Below are 24,352 nucleotides of genomic sequence, written 5' to 3' on the forward strand. Positions count from 1 at the left end.
GTGGCTTTTGTTGCCTCCACTTTTTGGATTCGACATATTCCGGGCTATTCCTTGAGCTACCACAAGGGAGCACAGCTGGTCACTCTCTCACTTGGAGCTTAGTCCTCCCCAGTGTCGCACACAGGTGTAAGGCCTGTGTGCCTCTGAGCTGGTTTCACTGACACAGCTCACCCCTGCCCCAAATGGGCCTCCCATTCTGCCATTTGGGAGAGTGAGCTTTACAGTAATGGACATGTGAGAACGTGACACCTCGACCCAGCTTGGTGCCACATGAGAGTGGGACACAATGAGGTCCTAAATCATTACACCATTTTCAAATGATTTATTGGCCCCTTTTGTGGTGCATGTTACCCAGAGAGCATTAAAGATGCACTCTGTTTTGAATTTCACACATTCACTAACATGTTTATGCAGCTGGATTGTTTTATTGGTGCAATTGAATTGTGCTGTGATAAGTGAGCTGCAGTAACAAGCTCAAGGGTGCAGTAGAAATGCCACATCTGTCACAGCTCAACTTGCTCACACATAATGAATATAGTTTTAAATATTTTCCCCAAATCTCTCTTCTCTTTTCTGCATGTTCTACATTGGGATTCTTGGTTGTTATCAATTAAGCACACACGCTTCAATCATCTTGGATCTTACAAGCCTATGAGGCCCATGTTTTGGTTGCGGCTATAGACTGTAGAGCTCAGCTCTCTCTGCTGCTGCAGTTTTGGATTAAGTGATATTTTTTAAAGGTAGAGCTTAGTTGCGGTCTGCTCATTTCAGTTACACACTCAGAGCCTTGAGAAAAAGTTGTCCGGGAAGATCAATGTCTTCTCTTTTGTTGCATCAGTCATACAGCTTTTGCTGCCCACAATAGCATTGCGGTGGCTAGCAGGGGACCACCTGACCGCCTACTGGTGCCCAGGGACCCAGCCGCTCCAACAGCCTGGGATTGTGTCTTTATCAGCCTGTTGACAGCAGATTCATTTGAATGCTTTAATCGCCGCCCTCTCCTATAGAGCCAGTTAACAAGCTTTATTCCATTCTGACATACTAAACCATGTATATGGCAGTGAAGTTTTACGAGGTAGCCGTATGTCCAAACTCCCTGGCCCAAGCTCTGAAGACTTCCCTCTTTGTTGCACCTCAACAATAGAGCTGTTATACATTATAGGCTGCCCTTTATTTGAGTGCCATTATCAAGTGTAAGGCTATCCCCCTCATATTTCCCTCTCATGTTATTAATGTTTTGTCTGCCCATATTCTCTGACAGTCGGGGGTGTAGGAGTTTCAGGTTGATTCTGTTTCTCTCGGGACAAAAATGACTCACTTTATCTCAACACTTTAGGGGAAAAACATATGGATTTTAAGTTCCTAATTTATAGAGCATGTGTTTACCTTTTTGTGTAAAGTGTAACAAAGGAAAAGGCAACAGAATATTCTCATCAAAAGCTGTTGTTAAGAAGAGATAAAGACACAAAATAAACATTTACCAACTGTGCCATCTTTTATCTAGGAGAAGAATGCAGAGGCTGTTGAGTTGTTCTGATTTGGGGCTTGTGATGACACTTTTGATCTATTTTTTTCTACGTCTCATGCCTCCAGTCTTTGACAAAGTCCAGCAGGATCATTCCCACCATGCTTATTCACACACTCAGTTACACCCGGGGGCCATTTGTTTTGTTAAATATGTGTTAAATGCTACAAGGTGATTATCAGGAAAGAGGTGATCTCCATTTTGAAGACCTCCTTGAACTTCACACAAATGCCACTTCAATGATGGTCACTTTATGAGGATTATGTAAAAACAATGTGTTTTTCTAATGTGGTTACAGTGATATTATCACTGTAGTAAGGAATCTATGTTGTGTATAAAGCAAAATGATTGTACCACATTGGTACAGTGTGCAAAATGTACCACATTGGTACACTAAATGCTTTATGCCTAAAGGAAGGAAGGAATTTGACTGAGATATATGTTTTAAGTTGCATATCCTTGCTGATAGTACTCCATTAATTAGGTTTGATATTAGCAAAAAAAGAAGAAGAAGAAGAAAAAAAACACAAAATACTGGCAAATTTTAAATTTGTTGTTTTGTGTCCTTGGAGACATCTGGGAACATCACTTAAATGGGAGGTATTATTACAAAAAAAAAAAAAAAAACTTTTAACCTTGTAATAACATTTCAGTTGATTTCTGTTTGAGTAATTCTGTATTGTCCTGCAGTCAAGGCTGGGAGCACAAAAAAATCTGTTTGCACCTTGCACCAGTTTTGAACAGTTTATTCAAATGATTAAAAAATAAATCAGACTCTATGTCATAAATGTAAGGTACTGAATATGTGGCATTCAAAAATAAACATACCTGAATGAAAATTTATGGTGAAATGCACTTGATGAGACAGAACCTATCCAGTTTTGAAAGGAACCCAATTTTCTATCAATATTGCAGTGTAAAGCAGAAAATTTTGTAAAATAGCAATCTACATTTGTTATGGTTTAAGCACAATATGTCTTCTTCAAGGTAAATCTGAATAAACAAAGGGACAAAAAGATTGAATATATCAGTACGGCAAGCAACATTTTAAAATGTGGCAATAACTCAAAACCAGAAAAAATCACTTGCAGCACAGCAGAGAACACAGGAGATGTTTGAGACCATTAGTGGCTCTTTGAGGGTCTGTTAACACCAGTCCAACTGAAACAAGGCTCCCATAGATCTTTTTCAATATAGTTTATAAATGCATTTATTCAGAAATGCCAGAGCTGCTCTTTTTTGAATGTTTCTTAAAACTGGTTCAAGACTGTCTGCACGCATTACCTCCACAGTGGGCTGAGGCCTGATCTTGTCAGCTGCATGGGCCCTGCAGCCAGGCCACCCAGCTGGGATGTGCCTCCAACATGTCATCCCTCTGTGTGGTCTGCAACAAAAGAAATGCTCAGAGACACAGGGGAGCACTGCCTTGCCAATACAGACAGAGATGTCTAAAATATGTCATGTGCACAACGGACCTGGGCACATGAAACTGTGTGAACCAGAGAGGAGAGATGGGAGTACTTTCACCAAGACAACAAAAAATTACATCCCTGCTAATGTGATGTACTTGTGGTTTATAAGCCTTTATAAATATATAAAATGCTAAAATTGGTGATTGAGTTTATTAATTTGGTGATAAAAATATCAAAATGTCACAGTGTGTATACTGCAGTATACATACTTGTGTTTTAGTTTTTTCTTTCTGTGTCCTGGATCTTCAGTTGGATCAGCCTAACACTTAAGTACGTACATAATCCTCTCAAATGAAACACTCCCCATATGTCAGTGGACAACAAGCTACAAATGCCAAGCCTGGAAGAAACAACAGTGTGTTCTCCATCAGTTGTGAAAACAATTCCTCTGGTGGCCTCTGCCCCTGGACAGTATTTCCCCCACTGTAAATCATGCAGAAATGGTTTGCAGGTGTCAGGATTAAAGAATACTCACAGACACAGCTGTTTTTCTCCGTCTGCCCAGACACAATGCTTTATATATGTTTTCTGTCTTGTCTTTGATTGCACTGAGCTACATTAAAGTAATTCCTCTAATATGTAAAAATATGTTTACATGATTTTACTTGTTAATGTAAATGTAAATGTTTATGGAGGGTATAATTAGTTCCTCTGTCATCTTAGTCTAAAAAGGCTGAAATTTATATTGTTTTGAATTTCATTTTTCAAATTAAATTCTTTATATTGTATGTACTGAATTAATTAAATTTGAATAAAGTTACAGATGTTACATAGTTAAGCAGCATATTTTATGTTAAGTACATAATATCGTATAGTATTGTTAATGGGGGTTGAGTGATGCCAGTGAAATGAAATATAGCAGATGTGACTGTTGGATCTTGTGTTAAGGTGAGAACTCCTCCAAGCACATTTGAGTTTGACGTAAATGGGTGTTTAGGGTGTCTGTAGTGGTTGTAACACAAATAGGCATAAAACCTAATGACGTTAGCATATCAACTCCAAACACTCTTTATTAAATTGTTTGGTAGAAAAGAACCAAAGCCAAGAAGAGAAAAATATAGCCTCTGGCACCGCAGGGGTGAGCCTTGAGCACTTTCTCAAGGTATGTTTCTAATAACAAATACATTTCATTAAACTACAAATTGTTCATACTTTTGGCTCAAGATTTACACATTTATTAAATGAAGCGTAACATTGGTTTGGGCAAAGACGCTAATGAACATCAGCTGGTTCGTATACATACAGCTATTTAAATATGTATTTACTGGAATCCATAAACATTCAGCCATGAGTAGTGGAAGACAAAGATCAAAACATATCCCTTCAAAAAATTTTTGTTTACACTCAAACCTACCTGAGTGTAAATGAGGTAAGATAAAGTCAAATATATTTTGAATGGCTGATACCTACTATAAGCACTCATTCTGTGTAGTATTTAATCTATATGTTTATAGTAAATTACAGTGAAAAGTGAATGACTGAACATCAAAGACACTCCAGAAACTCGTAAAGATGAGGTCCTGCTATTATTACTCTACTAACTTGGCTGACTCAGTCCATTGTTGCCATCATTGCTTCTCCAAAATACATTAATTAAGCTTTATTAAAGGGCCACAGTTTAAATTTAGCAGCACAATGACGATCTCTTATTAAAGCCCATGTTATGGGCCTATGATCTGAGAGCCTAGATGACAAGATGAGCTTCATTATGACTGTAATTAAATGTTATACATTTTTTTAAAAGTGAATGTTTTTGAAGTGGCTGCTGGGCAACGACAAAGCTAGTGAATCATACACAAGATGTTCAGATTTATTGGACAAAGACCTTCATGTTCTAAACCACACAAATAATATCACCTATTTTAACTCTTGTCCTAACAAATGACAGAATAACTGACATAAAATAGTCAGTACATTTAGGTGCACATACAGTATGTGGATAGTGAATTTTACTTTAATAAAGGATTTCACAACCAAAAAAAAAAAAAAACATTAAAAAAAAAAAAAAACAGCAAATTACAACAAATCAACCCTATCATCAAACATCACTACAATTTCTCTCCAAAATTATGGCCTTTTACTAAGGTAATAGATCTCCTCTTCTATTCAAGGTCGACAGGATCTGTTTTGAAGTTGGTACTAAATCTGGATGAAGAAATCTGATTTAAGATTTAAATATAAAGCTGCAATAGGTTAAGCTAGAGGAAGAGCCTAGATATCTGCACCTATGATAGAGCATGTAAAACTGGACTCTTCTCCTCCCCATTTATCCCACTGCTCTGCTCACTCTGCTTTTGGTCAGCCAATGGCACCTGCAGAGCCCGGCACAAGGGTACACCTTTCAGACAGGTCATGTGCAGCTGGGAAACCTCTGATACAGTGAATTATATTCTCTGTTGGTCATGGGCCTGTTTAAATGTTTTAAACTATAGCAGAGAAGAAACAACTTATTATCATTTCTGACTGTCAGATGCATTTAACTAATTGTCAAAGTGACCAAGTTATTTTGAAAATTTGACTTTGAGATTGAGATTTTAAGGTGTGATGCATTTAAAAAAAAATGCCTGTGCATTGTGGTCCATCAAATACTTTTCTCTGTGGATATGTTTTTGCTTTGTCTGGTATGTTTCACAGTATGGTATTAAACCTTTCTATCATCACTGAGACCAAACCAGGCCAAGTTACAGGTCAAATCTGTAGAGATGCAACCCCACTCACAGTCAGAATGCCTGTTTTTGTATGTATTTTTGATAGCTAAAACCACTTGTAATTGAATAAATGTAAGGTAGAGCTGTTTAATGTCATACTGTGAAATGTATGAAGCAGAGCAATGGCATTTCCATAGAAACAAAAAGGTGATGGAGTCCCATCTAAGAGGTTGCATGTTGTACCTTTAAAGAAAAAAGTAATTATAGTATGAATATTATTATTATTATTTTTCTTTTTTTACTTTTGGCTGATTTTCAAAGTTAATAGCAAAATATCTTTGTTTTGGTTTACAGCAAAGCCTCTTTTTACCAGTGTTATTGGACTCCAGCTGTTTGTGTTGCTCTGCACACTGACATGTTTTATCTCAGCTGGAACACATTTTCAACTAGAAGGAAGTCATCTAATAAGAGGGTGTAGTGCTGCTTGTCAGTGTGATGGCTCCTCTCTCAAAAAAAAAAACCCAAAACATTAATAAATAAATAACAAAAACAGTCTGGGCCTCTTACTCAGCTTCGTCATGCCATATCCCGGCATCCTGTGGGGCAAGATTTCTGCAGCCTGTGCACGCTCCAATGTGCTATAGTGCAATCAAAAACACCTGGCCTCCGGGCTTGGAATGGCCACAACATTACAGCATATAAACTAGTGCACTACTCCATACACAGGTCCCAGAACTGTTGGACTGAACAAGATTTCACTTTTTTTTTTACTGCTAAGTTGCCATTGTTGTAAGAAAAACTCCAGCTTTAAATTCAACTGTTCAGCCTTTTAGATATCATTTTCCAAACAAGCAGGAATTACAAAACTATCACTGAATCAGTATAAAACTGGAAAAAGAAATGAAGTGTCCTTGCACACTTTCACACCTGTGATGTAAAAATGGACTTGGCACCAACATTTTTTCAAAGGTCATGTTTGGTGATCCTCTAACTGAAGATTTGCAAGACATGGCTGCTGCCCAAACAGCTGAATTTATACTTCTGGTGCTTGTTAGCCTGGGATGCTCTCAAATCAAGGAGCATGATTTCACTTACATGCAGTAATGAAGATTATGATGTTGTTTTGGTCCACCCTGGTTCTGGACAGTTTTAGATTGATGTCACAAACAGCTCTCAAGCCAAGACATTTTACCTAAAAACGCTGGTACTGTGCTTGATTGCAACAAATGACATTATCCAGAGTTTTATGATCTTTGGACCAAGCAGAGTACAATACACTGAGATAATGAACTGTTTTTATTCTGCACGAAATCGGATAATGAAAAGGAAACCCCATATCTACCCATTACTTATGAATACACTATAGGCTTTTTTTTTCCAAATATAGGATACTTAAATGAGGTATACAAGTCTGGAAAGATTTAGACAAATGTGCATTGTTGTACTCCCAATGGGATCGGAGAATATAAATTTCCCTGCTCATTATAAGTGTGATTCCAAGTTGGTCTGTGGTTTGTGCTCCCCTCGTCCTCCCACCAGGCCCTGGCACTCCTGAGCATCCCCACAGAGACCATTTCCTCGCCATGATGAGCTTTTGACAGGCCCAAGAACAGACGTCCAATTCAGTGCCAGTTCAGACAGAAAGTGGCCAGGACGCTGGCAGCTTTTTGGCCTGTGCCACTTTGTTTCAGGCCTGAGCCCCCTATCGCCTCTTTATTTTCTCCACCCTGTTCTTTCATAATTGTTATGCAAAGGCTCTCAGTGGCTAATGTGGGAGTGCTTTGAGATGCACATGTGTCCAGATCATAATAGTACAATCTCCCGTCGAACTGAGGGATACAGGGGATAGATGGGAGGTCTGCATTGCAGAGCAAGCTGCAGCACCAGAGTGCAATCTCCAAATCCATGAGACAGGAAAGAGCAGCTGGGATTCTACAGAGTTAATAGTCAACTTTATTAGATCTGATGAAAGAAATACATTCTTTTACTGAGATCAAGAGTAAAACTGCTCTACTGCCATCCAGTGTTGCAGTCCCCACACTACTTAACTGTAAACAGTCTGTTAGAGATGAGTGTTTCCACAAGGATAACTCATTACAGAGATACCATGCCTTTTCCATTTGTGGTCACTTGTAAAGCTTTTACATTGTAAACATTGTCCCAATGAAAAGGAAACATACAAACTATGGTTTACATGGCTTACAAAATGACTGGAAAAAAGATAATTATGTGGTGGCAAAATAAGGCCTAAGCTGCATGTTTGATAAACTAAACCTGTACAATGTTAGTGCTTAACAAAATATAAAAAACACATGTTTGCTTTGTGGTAATGTCTGTGATTATTTGTTGATGAGTTTAAGAGTGCTGGAGGTAAGGTGGCCTTTTTAACGCTACAAGGTGAGAAAAATGCAAAAGACTGAAGTTTAGACTCAAGAGTTCTCATGTGTAAAAACAAACACTGTAATGTACCTGCTGAAGTCATCTCATGTTCACAAGCACAAAAAAGGAAGGAAGATGTGTATCAACAAAACATTTAATTCAACAAAAACAGACATCCTTGCTTGTTTTTAGGTAAATCTCAAGTGCATAATTGTTCATCTCAAAAGGGTATTCTGATAAAAATTTCTATTCTTACTATTCCAATAGTAAGAAGAACAATCTTTGGAGTCTGGCATTGTAAATCACAGACATGCCCTACAGTCAGAGCCAGCAGCAGACACCTCTATCTTAACTGTTTTTACTTGATAGGTTCCTTTACATTTCAGGGCAGACAGCTGCAAGTGTTGCAGCCACATTTCATGTCTTCTCAGGCAGCTATCACAGTGTGAGTGAGCTTGCTCTCACATATGAAGTTAATGTTGAGATAACAGAAAATTTGGCACAATCCTGTCAAAAAAGTATTTACACACACTACCCCTATGCACAAGCACTGGTCTGTTTCTCTTTCACTCTGTCACATTTGCATAAGAGGGATTTGAACCAATACTATATTAAGGTTATCATACCACGATTTTAAGTGGACAGCCAAATATGAAACTACAATGCAAACAGGAATGTAATGAAAAAAGTAAAACTCAAAAATAGATATAAATAAAACCAATTTAAACGTATTATCGCTCTTTAAACTAGTGAACCATTTAAAACATTGTGGCTCACCTGGTACTGAACACACAGTACTGACTCAGATTTGATTCCTGACTGTGGCAAATATACCCTTTGTATGACTTCTCAAGACTTCCTGGCAATCCACTGTTGTGATCAGATAAAGGTAACAATACGAAATACTATACATTTCACATAATGCATATATTGATTGAAGAGTCACTATATCAGTGTCCCACCTGCATCTGATTTGCTCAAAGCTGGTGATAAAATGACCACATAATCTGCACTTGTTTTGAGTGAGTAGGTGGAGGAGGAGAGCTGGTTTTAATTGGGATGAGGCGATATAAGCTGTAACCTTATCTGCGGAAAGCTGCTGTGCACTTCATTGTTTTTGAAAATTATGACAAAAACATCAGAGAGTGGAAAAGTATGACCTCAGGCAAAAGAGTTTGACAGACATAATCCAATCATACTGCTTTGGCCCAACTTGAGTTTAACGCCAGTCTATACATCATCATACTGTATGTCTAATTTAGAGCTGCCAGACTGCCCTTTGAAGGCAAATGTTTCACAATCACATTCAGGAAAAAAAGGATTTCAGGGACTTTATCTGCAAAAAAGACTGATAAATTTAAATTCTGAGTTCCTCGCAACCAAGCAACCTAGCAATGCTTCATGAGTCAAGACTATTGATAGCCCCCACCTGAAATAATCTACTATGTTAGAATGTGAAAAAAATGCCCTATAATTGATGACATTCTCCAAATATATACAAGCGAGGTAGACTGTAAAATTAACCCCAGAACAATGGGATTCTCTGGTGTATTCGTTATTGGACGTCATCATGGCTCTCTCTTCAGCCGATCTGATATACTGCAATCACACTTAAACATCTCCCTCCAATGCCTCAATAGCAATTATGAGAGGTTATCAAGGAGCATCTAGCAGCCAAGACTGACCATATGAACCCAGCGTCATTTCCCCCAAAATGTGCCCCATTGCTTTCCTCAATAAAGTACTCCTTTACCCCTACTTAAGTAAGCAGTGAAGCTGGTGGAGACCTGATGGAAACTGTTTGCAAAACTATGCTGAACAAAGCTGGCACTCTTTATCTTGAAGTGCATATTAGTGAAGTTGAGAAATGGTATTTGCCATGTTGCATTAGCCTGCTGCTGTCCCATCATCATCGCCTGCCGTTCCAAGCAACAACATGATCCAAATGCAGTCCAGATGTCAGAGTCATCAGGCTTCAATATTTCACTACCTAGACATTAATCTTATCACAGAATCCGGTGCGATAACATCTCACAAGATCATTTTTTACAAATAGTTTTCTCAGCTGACCATCACTCACTTGTAACTGAAAGCAATGCATGGTTCATAAAAAAATAAATAAATTATTATTTATGACCTTTATTCTGCAAATGAAACATGTTTTTGAAGTGGAGAGCAATGTAGAAAACACAATCAACTGGGATAATCTCACTTTCATTTTGAAGTTCAATTTATTTAAAATATAAATACCTCATTTGATGTTGCAAAGTCATAACTGATTTAAAAGTTAAAACATAAGAATCCTGACAGATGGCTTTATTTTTAAGAATTTCTGACAGAAGAAATAGTACATATGACTGATTCAATTGTTTCTATAAGCAGCTCCATGACATTGGCCATGCACCACTGAAATCCAGATACTGTAAAGTAGTCCAGTGATGCAAACTCAACTAACACAATGGGCCTCAGAAAGCCAGTGCCTGCTATGTTTAATAATGAGAAATATTCCTGTGATTAAATGCAGCATGTGGGCCTCACTCGGGCAGCAGGTATTATACTTCCTTAGGACAGAAACAACAGCCTGTAGCAGACTGACTGACAGTTAACTAAGCTACTTTTTTAACTTGCCATTCAGCCTCGTTCACACCAGGCAAAGACTCTTTTTCCTCTTTGAGAATTGCTTGTCCTTGGAGTGGAAATCCAGTTTGATGGGTTTTGATTGCGAGGTCCAAAGCCTGTTTATCTCGGGGCCAAGGTCAACTGGTTTCCCCAATTCTGGGCTCCCAGGATCAGTCCTCCTCTGAGGAGAGCTGGGCTCCATCATCATGAACCTCTCTGTAGGCAGCCATGGGGCCACTGTCAGGAGTGTAACTCCCCATAGAGAACTTCAATCCCTCAGACAGCTTCTGGGCTGCCAGCTTGGCCTGTAACTCCTGAAATTAAAACAACGTAAGGAGACATAACATGAATAGACTTGTAGGCAGAAAACAGAAAAGTCTAAAAAAGAAACACCACCATAAAGTACTGGTTAGACCATTCAAAATTACGCATACTTTAAGATTAGTCCAGTCCTCATTAAACAAGCCGTGCCAGTTCAAGAGGTAATCAAACACTGCCCTCTGCAGCTTCAATGCTGTTAGTACAACTATATTGTACTAACCACATTCTGCTTTTTGATTTGCTCATACAAGTGTGGACGGAAATCCTCAATTGTGTAGTGTTCTTCTGAACAAGTCTTATTAAAAAAAGTTCTGAGACAGATTTTTATCCTATAGCTTTAAGTATCTGCCGGTACCAGATATCAGCAGATATCAGTACAGACTGAATACAGCATTTATGTCCTTTAAACTCAAATAAAACAAAAAGTCAAACATTCTGAGACTTTCTGGGCCAAGTATGATCAGTAAATAGTGTTATACATCAATTAAATGACCAATCAGGATATCGACTGAATTGATATTTGGAAGCCAATATCCAGCAAATTTTCCAGGATCAGAACCTGCACTTGATCTGAGTGTGATATTATTATAAATTATAACTATTACTATTGACCTGTTGTTTCTTGGTCTGCTCTTTGATGAGGATAGCTGATTCTTCCAGTGACAACAGCTCAGCAGGACTGTGGTGCAGAGGAGGCAGTTTTGCAGCTGTAATGTCATCCAGATGTTTCCTGTCACGCTCCCTTCGTGATTGTGCTGAGAGAGAGGACGTTATGGAGGACTGATTGGGAGACGATGAAGCTGAAGGAGAAATGTCATCTTTGCTTGGCAGCCTGAAGGAGGCAACACAATTGTTACACAAAGAAGGAGTGAATATACTGGAAATTTTTTAAATAAAAATTAAACTCACTGATTAGTTTTGAATTTTAACTTTCTTGATAACTGAACATGTTCAGACTTTTCTATAACACTTAAATAGTGAGGCTTAGCTGGACTTTTAACAAAATAATTCTCCACTGATCTCCTGTCATGTTGTTTGGTGTCGCCACTTGAACCTTTGCCGAGTGTGACCCTCTCCATGGCCTCCACAAGTCCAGTCTCTGGAGCGTGGGTCTTCTCCATCGTCATCTCTGCTGATTTGCCAGAGGGTGAAAAAGGCTGCACTTGTGTTGAGTAGCCTCGTGAGGATGAGGTTTGAACCAGCCGTTGTTGCATAGTAAAAGCTTGTTCATATTTGGACTGAAACTCCATCCTGGCTTCAGATACAAGTCTTTGCTTTCTCTCTGCTTCTTCATGCTGTTTAAGTGCTTGCTGTATTTTCACTGCAAACTCCTTAATTTTTTCCCCTTTGTCCGTTAGTGTCTGTATAAGCCTTCTGCAAAAATACATAAACCAAAAACATTACATGGTTTTAAAGACTAGAAAATTCCAATGTCACATTTAGGCTTAGTTTTTTTGTTACTGTAAATTACGGTGCAATCAATAATTACAAAAAAGAAGTTTTGCTGTAGTTTCATTGGTAATTAGGTGTTAAGTAAATTATATAGTTAACCTACCTATTGGAAAGAATCTTCTCTTGTCGCAGCAGAAGCTCTTGAAGGACTTCTTTGCTGTGTTTTGTCAGGTCTCCCACTTGTCCCTGACGCTCGGTCCACGACATGTCCATCTACTAGTGACAGCTAACTCGTCTCCTCATTTCACAAACACACGTCAAATTCTCAACATTCACCACTACTTCCTTACTTTTACAACAATATTACACCCGATACATTAAACATAGTAACTTTAGAGCCTGATAAAAGTAATACTGAACGATTTATGTTTCAGAAAAAGCGTCAAAACACCTCCACCTTCCTCCATGATGCTCCAAAACACAGGGTGATTCTTCTTCATGAGAAGTCTGTTGCCCCTCTGCAGGCTTGAGGCTCCACTGCCCTCTACTGTTCATCAGGTAGACATTTCATGAGTGCCCCCTGCTGGACAAAACACCCTCGGTTTGAGGTGGTTGGTAATAATAAAATTGTGAAACGAGTGCATAATCAAGGAAAACTGTTAAGCACTCGGCCCATTCATGACTAACATGTGAGCCATTATAGTCACATTTTCTTTGTGTTTTGGCTATTTCTAAGCACCCTTTTTAAAATTTTTACTAAAATAAATGACATTTTATGCCTTATTTACTGTTGGAAAAACTGGGAAATCAGTGGTTATAAATCTGCTGGGAAAGGGGACACAGGACTCAAAACTAGGACTTTCCCGGGTAAATATGGATGTCTGGTCACCCTACACACATTAAAACTTATTTGAAGTGCAGGGCCAGACCGGTGTCAGTACACTGAGTAATCTACATTGGTGCATTTCACATAGCTTTGACAGAGCCCCTGAACCTTGGATAAGGCTTGGAACAGCAATTGCAGGTCTGTATTACAATGCCATGTGATGCTTTTGAGTGGCAGAATTACTTATGTTTCTTGTACAAAGTTCTGCCTATGAGCAGTCGGGCCAATTTAGCAGGAAGCTTGAAGGCCAAAAAAATAATAATTGTTTGGACACCCCGCTCTGCAAAGGCCAATTAAACTAAGATCTGTGTAGCCTATACGCACCAATCTACGATATTCAGTGACTTGAACAGGTAACTTGTAAAGCAATAGCCAAAATCAAAATGATCTAAACATTTACAGCATGTAAACCCAGTAACATTTCAAGTTAAGGATTTAATTTTAGAGCATATATTGACATATATATGAAAAAATGTAAACTGAGTATTTATTATCATCTTTATTTTCAAATGTAAGCTTGGTTTGAGTCTTCCTTTGTGATATGTAAAAAGGCACATAAAAGCAATTTCTATACAACACCATTGTGGCAGTAGTCATATGTAATAGTTACACCAATGGCTCAGGACTGGCAGTGACTCAGGACAGTAATTTTTTTGTCTTTAATGTTAATTTACTTATAGTGTGCTCTCCCTCCACCAATATAAAATATTATCATATCACAAAGAATCTTTAATATAAATATTGTCTTTTGTTGCATGATAATAATAAAAATACTGACTTTTTACAGAGCAAGTATAAAATATTTGGGGAATACACATTAGATGTATTAATATAGCTTCATCTGAATATGAGGATCAAGTGCCCATATGTTAAGTAAACAAATATGTATTCTCCAGACACTATTTACTACATGTGTATATTTACAGTGTAGAGCATGTTTATGGTGCTGTGTGCAAACAGGCTGAGCGAATGTCCAAAAGCTCCCCTCACTCAATGTTAATCTTTGCTGTCATCTCCATCAGCTTCATAAACGGTGTATAAACTCCATGTCTACTGGGCGACAATGAACCAGGCGCTGTTTCCCGGCAATTTGAGGAGTCCACTTCATCTCTACCAGTTTGTCTCGGGCTCACAGGACGGTCCCCTCCGGTAGAAAGTGGGTAAGTCAGTACCCCACTGGGCACTGAAGGGTTGGCCTCCAGGATGCGGCTGTATTGAACAGGAGTGTACTTAAGTAAGCTGTTTTCTAGACGGCTGGGGGGAGGGTTTTGGGGACTGAACGTCCTGGGTTGGGCTGGAGTTGTTAGATAGAGAGATGAATGAAGAAAGGATGTAGATGATTGAGATGGCACAGCAGATGAAGAATGGGTGGGAGAGACTGGGAGACTGGGGCTTAGCGGCGTGGAGAGTGGGGGAGACAATGGAGGTGACAATGGGGGAGACAGCAGGGGAGACAATGGGGGAGAGATGGATTGAATCGGTGAAAGTGGTTGACTTGATAACGATGCATTGAAAGGTGATGGATGATGATTAGGTAATGACGAGTGATGAGGATGAGATGGTTCAGATGGAGAAAATCTGTGTTTATTTGGCTCATCTCTGTAAGGGTACAGTTACATATTAGCACAGCAGCCTACAGAAGATCTACAGTCATGTCTATTATCTGTACCACTGTCTAAACGGATTAGATGGTACTTAAGTATTTTAATTATTAATTTAGTCAAGTTGGCTCCTCAAGAATTAAGTTACAACAACACTTATACCCATTCTGCATGCTAGGCCATCATTACTAGCCTGCTTTATTAGTTTTCTAATTTTTCTTACCTGGGGAGCAGATCACAGCCTACTCCAACATCCCTTGTATCCAAAGCCTCTCTTGGCCTATTCTGTGTGGACATAAAATACTTGAGCTTGTCTTCTAATTCATTATTCTAGGAAAAGGAAAACAGGAAACAAGCAATCAACTCAGATACATGCAAAAGAGCCTGGAGTTACATAGGTCACCCATAACAATGGCAGGCAATGGCACACAGAGTGGACAGTGCACAGCAGCCCAGGGATTCAGTGATCTGTGTCCATGCAAAGATATCCACCGCACACCCCGACTTTAACCAATAACAAAAATATCCACATATAGAAAGGCCTTACCTCACATTCCACGATCGCAATCCTGTCCAAAAGCTCCGAAATAAACATGTCTTTTTGGGCAACTTGAGCTCTTAGTGATTCAACCTGCAATCCAAAAAATAGCTTGTATTATGTGCACAGTTTAATAATGGAAACTTAAAACAAGAGTCAAAACAAGAAAGTCAAGACAGGTTCAGGTACTTCTCTAAAACCGGAAATTAGCTCCACCCCAGAACTGTTTACTGTCAAACAGCATTATGTCTAAAGGGCTTTGTATCGTCTACATGCTTCTGGCCTGACAATCCACACCTACTGTCAATAGAAACCTACATTTCTAGATTATCTCTTTAGTATAGATTCAATCACTTCACCTCTTCTATCATCCCTTTAACCTTTCTCTGCTGACAAAACACCATGTCATTTAAATGTTTGATTCTTTCTTTGAGGTCTGCAGCTTCACTCTCCAGTTGTTTGGACCTGAACAAGATAAATAAATAGAATTATAAGGTGTAAACTAATGCATATTTTGCTAAATAAAGTAGGAAAAACATACTTTTTGACTACATTTGAATCTGTGGTGTCAGACAACTCCAAAAAACGAATACGCTGTTCACATGTCTGTAGTTTCATTTGGAGTTGACTTTTTTCCTGCAAGCACAAATATAGTTATTTCACTCAAACAAATAGTGTATTTAAGTCTTTGTCTTGTCTTTGTTTAGACCTGGAGCAGTCTGTACAAAAACATATATCATTAACATTTTTAGTCCTTACATTTCCCATACAATTGAGAAGTCGCTCTACTTCCAGGATCCGCTGGTCTCTTTCTGCGATCTTGGCCTCTGCATTTTTGATGGTTTTCTCTGCTTCCTCAAGTCGTCTAATGTATTTGTCAAGTTGTGCCTGAAAATATATTTAAAAAAAAACTAAATTCAGCAGAAAATTCAGACGACAATACAAGCAATTGTTGTAATCATAACTTGCATTCCTTGTATTGTTTTTGGTATTGTTCATGGTTTCTACAAGAATAACAAGTACTACTTCTAGTTTATGAACAACAGAGTAAGTATGCAGACCTGTAGGTTTTCAATCTCCTCCCTGTGTTTGCGTTGTTCTGCGAGTAGTTTTTCCTCATACTCTCGCTGTAGTTTGGCTGAGAGCTCATGCAAGGCCCGAGTGCCTGCCTCCTGCGAAGACTCCACCTGAAGGCATCAAATCACACTGTTAAGTACTGTTCAATAAAAACTCAATTACTATTGAAAGAGGAAATAAACTGTATTTAAAATGTCACAGTTGCAGCTCACATCCCTAAGAAGGTTATATAGATTAAAAGTATATTATGGTAATCTCTCTGTGTAAACATGTCTTAATTTGTGCCAGTCCCAAAAATAAATTCATATGGTACAAATCTGTACATCTCTGGCAACATTGTTTGTGTAGCTATTACATAATAAAGATTTTGATTAAATGCATTTCCTTTTATCTAGTATATAATTTACATGATAAGTTGCTGGCTTTCTCTTCTGGGTACTGTTTTTTTTTTTAACCATCACTTGAGTATTCAGCACCTGTAGCCGCAGCGTCTGGTTTTCCGCTTGTGCTTGAGCCAACTCCCTCTCTTTGTCCTTCAGTTTCTCTTGGGTTTTTTCAAAGGTGCCTCTTAATGTTTTCACCTCCTCTCTCAGGTCCACCCTGTTTTGACAGTTTTCCAGCAGAGATTTCTAAAACACAGACAAACTTGTAAAACATTATTAAAACAGCATTACTTAGATTCTTAGGATATGGTACCTGTAGGCCAAGATTGGCTGATATAAGTGAGCTGTTCATTTGGTCAAAGCTGTCCATGGCTTCAGTCCGGACCCTCACCTCTGCCTCTAAGCTTCTGCTTCGGGAGTTGGCTGTCTGCAACATTCAGCATTATGTTACACATAATGACATAAGAATTTGTGAAAAAAAAAAAAAAAAGTCAATTTGCAATGTACCTTAATTTCTTGAGTAAGCTTCTGCATCGACTGCTGCATCCCTCCGAACTGGCTGTACATGCGTTCTCTCACCTTCTCCAGTGAATCTCTTACCTAAGCACACCACATAAACAGGTCAATAATAAACAATGAAATCCCATACATAACCACTGTTGATATCCAAGTTTGTCTCACCTCTCGTATGTATCTCATCTCGTTCTGGAGGTGACTGACGCTCCACTCCCGTGCCATCACTTCCTGTTGGCGGTCCGAGCCGGTCCTCTGCACCACGCCATACACTTTGGGCCCATGAGGCTGTAGGGAGAACTCGGGCACCCCATTGGCCCCGTCTGTGAGCTGCTGAGGGAGACAGGATCACAGTGCTCAAGTTTCTCTACACAACACTAACACTAGACTAGAATATTAAGCCTCCTGTATTCTCAATCTATTAGGGCACAAAAAGTTCAGTTATTATTGACAGTAAGGACAGTCATGCCTGCATATGTTCATTTGATATTTTGAGCACTTCTGCTGAGCTCGAGAAATGAGACGATGGGAACAGCGAAAAAAGTGCTCAGTAAATTGAAGGTGTCAAGTTTCTGCAACCCAGTACATGAGCTGCTAAAGTTTCTTGACATTGTGCATCTGACAACCAAACAGCAAATGAAAACTAATGTGCATCTCTTTGATCCATGGATATTATAATTAATATCAAGCTATAGTTATTCAAATATTTGAATGTAGCATTTACAGGACAGGATCCTAGAGTAGAGCTTCAGTTTCAATTGATGGCATTTGCCACAAGTTGCAAATGTTTTGTTTAAACCAATGAGCAAAGCACTTTTACTTGGCTCATTGGTTTAAACAAAACTTGTCACTAATTTGGTCCCTTTGAACCAAGATAAAATTTAAATAATCTTTGACATAATTTTTTGTTATTATCAGTAGTCAGAAAAAACACTGCTTCAAGCAAGCTATACTATATGTGCAAAAAGTACTTTAGCAAGAAATATAAAACAAATATTTAAAATGAATATAAAAAAAATAAATCTTTCCATTTTCTCATAATGTCATTGTTTGTCCATGATCATTTAAATGATATCCACTGATTTGCATATAAATTCCACAATGCACTATGCTTAACTTATATAGTTATGTTTACCTGCTGAGGAGACTCCCTGCCAGCCGGCCTCTCTCTATAGATCAGCCCATTCTTCTTCTTCCACGTCTCTTTTGCATCTTTGTTCTTCAGACTGTAGACACACAAATAACACTGACAAGACAAAACTTTTGAATTCATACATTTACCTTCAAAAAGTTAAATTACAAATGAATTTTTCTATCCACACTATCTATGTTGTATTAGTCCTCTGAAGGTCCCACCACAGCCGTGACATCTTGTAACCTCACTCTGAACATTTGCCAGAAAAAGGAGGTGTCTTTCTGCACATCTCTCACAGATAAGAGAGAGGAGGGCTTAACAAAGACATCACTGTAGTCTGTGCACAATGCAATGCCTAACATGTCTACACTAAGCATGCTGTTGAGAAATGGTGCAGGGTTGCTAAGAGGCCAACACAAATTCCTTCAGTTTAGGGTAGAGTCAGGTGGCTTCATTATTTTTTATGTCTCTGCAAGAACTATAGACATTATTTAAGACATGACACTGGACTCTCTATTCATTCGTCTTAAGATGAGATGGCTACTAACAGTTAGAAGAGCATTTGTCCACTGATGCGAAGGTTGGTGATTTGAATCCTGCTTTGGACATCAACATCATTAGTTGAATGATCAGATCCATTAACCCATAGGTTGACAGTATGATTCCAGCTCATGTGCTGTCATTGTGTCCTTGGGCAAGGCACTTAACCCACCTTGCCCCCAGTGTCTGTGTACACTGGCGTATGAATGGGTGTGTGAATGGGTGAATGGTTCCTTGATGTAAAGTGCTTTTAGTGCCTTGAGGGTGGAAGAGCACTATATAAAAATATGTCCATTTACAATTTACTCTCTAGTTTGTCTTTTTATTTTTGTTTTTACTATAGGTTTGACCTTCTTTATGACACCACATAAAACTACATAAGAGGCCCTGTCACATAATTATGTCAATGTCAAATATTTGACTCCCTTCTTCTCTCTCACATGACTGAGAACGCATGCTTGGATCGTTTAAGAAAATGTTAAAAGTATGCTTGAAGTGAGCGAGAGAAAAGCAGCTCATGTAGCTCATTGACCTCAATCATTCTCCCTGACAATGAAATCTAATGCTGTAGTTACACAAACATAAAAGACAGGCTGAGGTGCTGTGTCCTACGCCATCTGTGTCATGGTGCAGATGTATTACATCTCAACATCTTCTCAACTTGGCCGACTGGATCCTGGCCATCATGTGTTGTGTTTTAAAGCATGCCCTTTAAATTTGTGTTCTCAATTTCTTTAATGTTTAAACTATAACTCTGGCAAAGGATGTATGGATACATTAATTTCCTCCTTCTTGCTAAAATATCCTTAATTACCCAACAAAATTTGAAAAGCATTGTTAATTAAATTAACCACAGCATAATGAACCATCAAGCCATGAAACCAACATGAATGAAGACAAACTTGAAGTTTTGTGAAAGTCTCAGTTGCTTGTGACAAGAGCAGTGTCCCGGACGCACCAGCTGCACTGAGCTTGAGCTGCTTAATACTTCATGAACAGGATACAGATGGGAGAGTTATTAAATGGGTGAACTTTGTCTTCACTTATCAATTAGCACTGTGGTGCTTCACCACTACAGATTACCATACACAAATGTACAGGAGTTGTTCTATTTTTAAGATTACAGAACCAAATGTTATTTTCATAAGATATTTGAGGGAGATTTTATGTTGTTACACACTTATTTGTATCCTGAAACAAGTATGCATTTAATCATTGTACTTGCCATATACAGTATTGGCCATTCCTGTGGTGTGGTGTGGAATGTGTAGCATTGTGGTCACAACAGAAAAGACACAAAAACAAACATTACTATCAGAGGGACTTGCACAGTAAATTAGCTATTTTAGTTATAATCTGGTGTGCATCATCTCTGTTTTTTATTATCTTAATGTCTCTGTACATTACCCCTTCAAATAAAGACTAAACTAAACTTAACACATGTGAAAGACTCCAACTGTTGACCACATTGTCCCTGTCGCTGTTGCACTGTCCGGTCACACCCTCATAGAGATTAGCACTATCAATAGCCTGAACTGGGGAGTAGATCTTTGGCCAAGGTTCAGACATCAAGGCAGTCTGTTAGACTGTTGTTTTTTCCTTACTTACATTTTCAAACACAAACAAAGGTCAGGACCTCTGACAAAAGGAACTTCAATTATAAATTGGCCGCAGTGTATCAATGTTCGGGAACCTAGCGGTGTATTTATGTTGCACTATCACATTTATATTGTTTTGACTTTGTGTTGGTGTGGGTGGTTGGGGGGAAATGGGGGGGCTTTTTTGTATTTGTTGTGGTGTTGTGGTTGTTGCTTTATGTTTTTGTTTTTATGTTGAATATTGCAATTGTTAAACGTTGATGTTTGTTTTATTTTTTTTGAATGTTATGTTCTGCTGTCTTTAATAAAAAAAATAAATAAAAAAAAAAAAGGTCAGGACCTCAGCTTTCCACAGCAAACACACACGTGCATCCCACAGCAGTCAAATTTCACACAGGTCTAAAATGCATGATCATGTATTGAGAGTGTGTGAGTTTAATTTGGCACTCCAACTATGCACTGGCATTGATCAGTGTTTACAGAGGTATCACTCTTCTGGTTTTAAAACAAATAATCCAGTCAGGAGATAAAGGCTATATTATAGCTATTCAAGCCAGAAAGAATGAGTTTTTTTTATATAGTATGGAAGATATTTACAGTAGAGCAGAGTGGTCTGCTTTGAAGTAAATGAGAAACAGCTGTGTAGGCATTATCTCACATGCACACCCTGTCCAGATTGTAGCGTGTCCAGATTAATCTTTTCTATTTGTCCATTTTGAATTTGCTTTGCAGGATTTGTAGTTACTTTAAGGACCAGGGATTCTGTCATAAGCCCAAGTCCAAATAAATTATTTCAAACTATTTTTATTGCATCGAATAAAACAATAACAGCAAAATAACTTACCAGGTCTGCATTTTTCCCATTTTCTCCAGCATGGAGGGTTAACCTAAGCCGTCTGAACTTCCTCTGGAAAAGATATACAACAATTTAAAACATCTATAATATCTATAATACACCTTCAAACAACTATTATGTAAACTTGTATTATGTTGACTTTGTGTTTGTGTTCATAGTTAGTAGGTTAGCAGTTGCACATTTGAGTACATTGTTTAAAAGTTTAGTATCAGGGACACTTGTCTTTCCTCAACAACAAACAACATGAGTTACTATAAAGGCCATTTGGTACAAAGGACTGTTTTATCACAGAACAGTTCAAACAAACAAGAGCCTTGTGTGCTACACACACTGCCAGTGGAGTCAAAGCATGAATTCACAAATATACAACATAGGACTAATATTCAAATATGTCTACAATTATGACAGCTTGTAAAAGTGCTGTAGTGATACTGTCCACCAAGTGTAAGCCCACTCATTACAGTGCAGGCACAGTAACTTTTCATGCCTGTTGGTAAAAGAGACAGGGAGAATAATCTTTATCTGGGACGTCTTACCTCCGTCTCAGGAGAGTCCTCAGTTGTGGTGGTGGTGCTGGAAACAGATCGCCCTGATCCGTAGCGAAGCATGTCTCTTGTTGTGTCCACTCTTTGCTTCTCTTCCTTTGGCAAGGGGACCCTCCCACCCTTTCCTCTCCCCTCTCTCGCTCTCCTTCCTGAGTCAAGCCTTCAGAGCGGTCATTGGCCCCAAACTCCACAAGTCCAAGACAAGGGAAATTCCACTTTGTTTTCACTAGAGCTGCTGTCCACAGCTTCTCTCTCTTGATGAAATATGCCCTAAAGTTTAGAACAACGCATATGTCATTACTGAAGTCCGTCCTCATAAGAGCACCTGCCTGTCAGCCTGTCAGTCATACAGTGAATAGTTCCCATCAGACCTGTTCCACCACATTTCAGATGCCTCCCCTGTCAACCTGAAGCCCCAGCTGGGCGTAGCCTGTAGCTTGCCCCGGGACAGGTGCAGAGGCTCTCGACTGAGGGAGGGGCCAAGGGGCGGAGCCAACACCTCTGTCCTTTCAGGACTAGCAGGCTGTATGTTTACACTCAGTGTTACTGTCATTGGTCACTAAGCAATACTACATGAAGTCTAGAGTAGTACTTTATGATATTGGTTCATTGACAAAAGCAATAATGCCTATTGATAAAAAAAAAAGAACATGACTTGAGTTTCTTATGATATACAGTATTGTAATTACAACAATAAAACTGAAACAAATTATATTTCAGTATATTTTTACATTTGCTACTGTTTCTCAAATACTACATTAATTGAAACAGATGAACCATTTTTTTTTACCACAGAGGGGCAGCTGCAGCCCCATGACAAACACGTGCTACAGACTCCTGTGCATTATTGATACCTAGGCTAGGATATATGAGCGATTAAAGGAAGCCATTATTTTTTCATGGTATTGTTTCATGGTTTGTCTATTGACTGTAATGCACTGGTGCTGTTTACACTGTCCATACCAGCTCATCCCAACAAGGTCTTTAAGACACCGGTGCAGTCATCCTTAAAGCTAGAAAACTAAGATCAGATTCCTGATGAGAATGACCTGAAGTGAAATCCCTCCCTTTTTATAGAAACCGGACACTGATATAGCGCAGGAGGTTCTTACTCGCACTGTATCAAGTTCAGGGTCCAATTTTTCACTATTGAGTCCAGTTGTTTGCACATGTCAGTTTATATGAAAGAAATACTATTCAGAACAATATGAGAGGCATTTTACAGGTTCTACAGGTTAATAAGTAACTATATCCAAACAAATAGCTCTTTTCCTATGAAGAGGTCACTTATCTGGGCTCAGAAATTAGGTTCAAATGCATGTAGGCTAGTGTATCTCTTACTATGCAGATCAGATATTTCATGTTGTGTTGACACAGGATGGTTGATGCTGGTTGCCTTGTGTTGAAACCATCAACAACCCTTTGGTATCTATAGTGACCTGTGTTGTAAGAACTTTACTGACAGAAAGGCCCTATTGCAGCCGATGACAGACAAAGCTAACAATGCAGCATTGTATAATGATGCAAGCGGCAAAACCAAAACAAAAGCTTTATGTTTATTGAAATTTAAATTTGCATCGACATAGCTGATAACAACATATTATATAACAAATGATGTTATTTAATTAAGGTATTCCTAGCCTACTTACAAATCATCACATTGCTCTTGGCGCATAATTTAAAAGTTGTAAATAGGAAGTTTACTTTGGCAATTGATCTAAAACATAGACGTATGAATTAAAATAATTTAAACTTCTTTGAACATGAAGAAAAATGGGCCTCGGAGACATCATTATTTAACTAAATTGTGTGAAACGAATGGACTCTACGTGTTTTTATTCTGTGAATCATGTGTGATTTCCCTTATTTGCTTTGCTGTTTTCGGAGACTTGAGGCTTGTCTTATCGGCCGAGTGTCGGCCGAGTGATGAAACCCAGAAACCCACCTCCCCTCCCCCTTTCACCCTAATCACCCTTTCTCCTCTTGATTCAAAGTTTCATATTTACTGAAAACACCTAACAAAGAAGCACTGCACATAAAACATTGTATCCTATTTGTTGTTAATCTGTAAATAAGATGCATTTATCAATGTCCCCTACTATAATAACATGGACGATAATGAGAATTGATTACTGAAATTTAAAATTAGCCATGTTCTACAGTCTTGCTGCGGCTAGGGGGCAGCAAAGCACTACACTGGTCAATGAAACTAGCCATCCACTAGAGGAGGCAGGTCTTATTATTTTCATAGCAAAAAAAATATAAATGAAAATAGTTAGTTCACAAGATAAAGGTGGAAATACGTTCTGGTGTTTTGTAACTTC

General features: G+C 38.6%; 1 protein-coding gene across 1 annotated transcript; it reads right to left on the reverse strand.

The window, feature by feature from the left end:
* Window positions 1–10,236: 10,236 nt before the first annotated feature.
* On the reverse strand, window positions 10,237–19,966 carry polr2m (RNA polymerase II subunit M). The gene is made up of 17 exons (XM_020941473.2): window positions 18,490–19,966; window positions 17,523–17,687; window positions 17,349–17,441; window positions 17,155–17,268; window positions 16,935–17,087; window positions 16,443–16,568; window positions 16,141–16,269; window positions 15,923–16,017; window positions 15,741–15,846; window positions 15,391–15,474; window positions 15,067–15,173; window positions 14,233–14,841; window positions 13,145–13,178; window positions 12,520–12,629; window positions 11,874–12,338; window positions 11,577–11,796; window positions 10,237–10,957 (listed from the first exon to the last, which is right to left on the reverse strand). The coding sequence occupies exons 1-17, from the start codon at window positions 18,625–18,627 to the stop codon at window positions 10,814–10,816; spliced, it is 2,892 nt and encodes a 963-aa protein (XP_020797132.2). The 5' UTR covers window positions 18,628–19,966; the 3' UTR covers window positions 10,237–10,813.
* Window positions 19,967–24,352: the final 4,386 nt, after the last annotated feature.

The sequence above is a fragment of the Boleophthalmus pectinirostris genome, unplaced genomic scaffold (assembly GCF_026225935.1).
Source record: "Boleophthalmus pectinirostris isolate CB_2022bp ecotype Guang Dong unplaced genomic scaffold, ASM2622593v1 HiC_scaffold_19, whole genome shotgun sequence".
Classification (NCBI taxonomy): domain Eukaryota; kingdom Metazoa; phylum Chordata; class Actinopteri; order Gobiiformes; family Gobiidae; genus Boleophthalmus; species Boleophthalmus pectinirostris.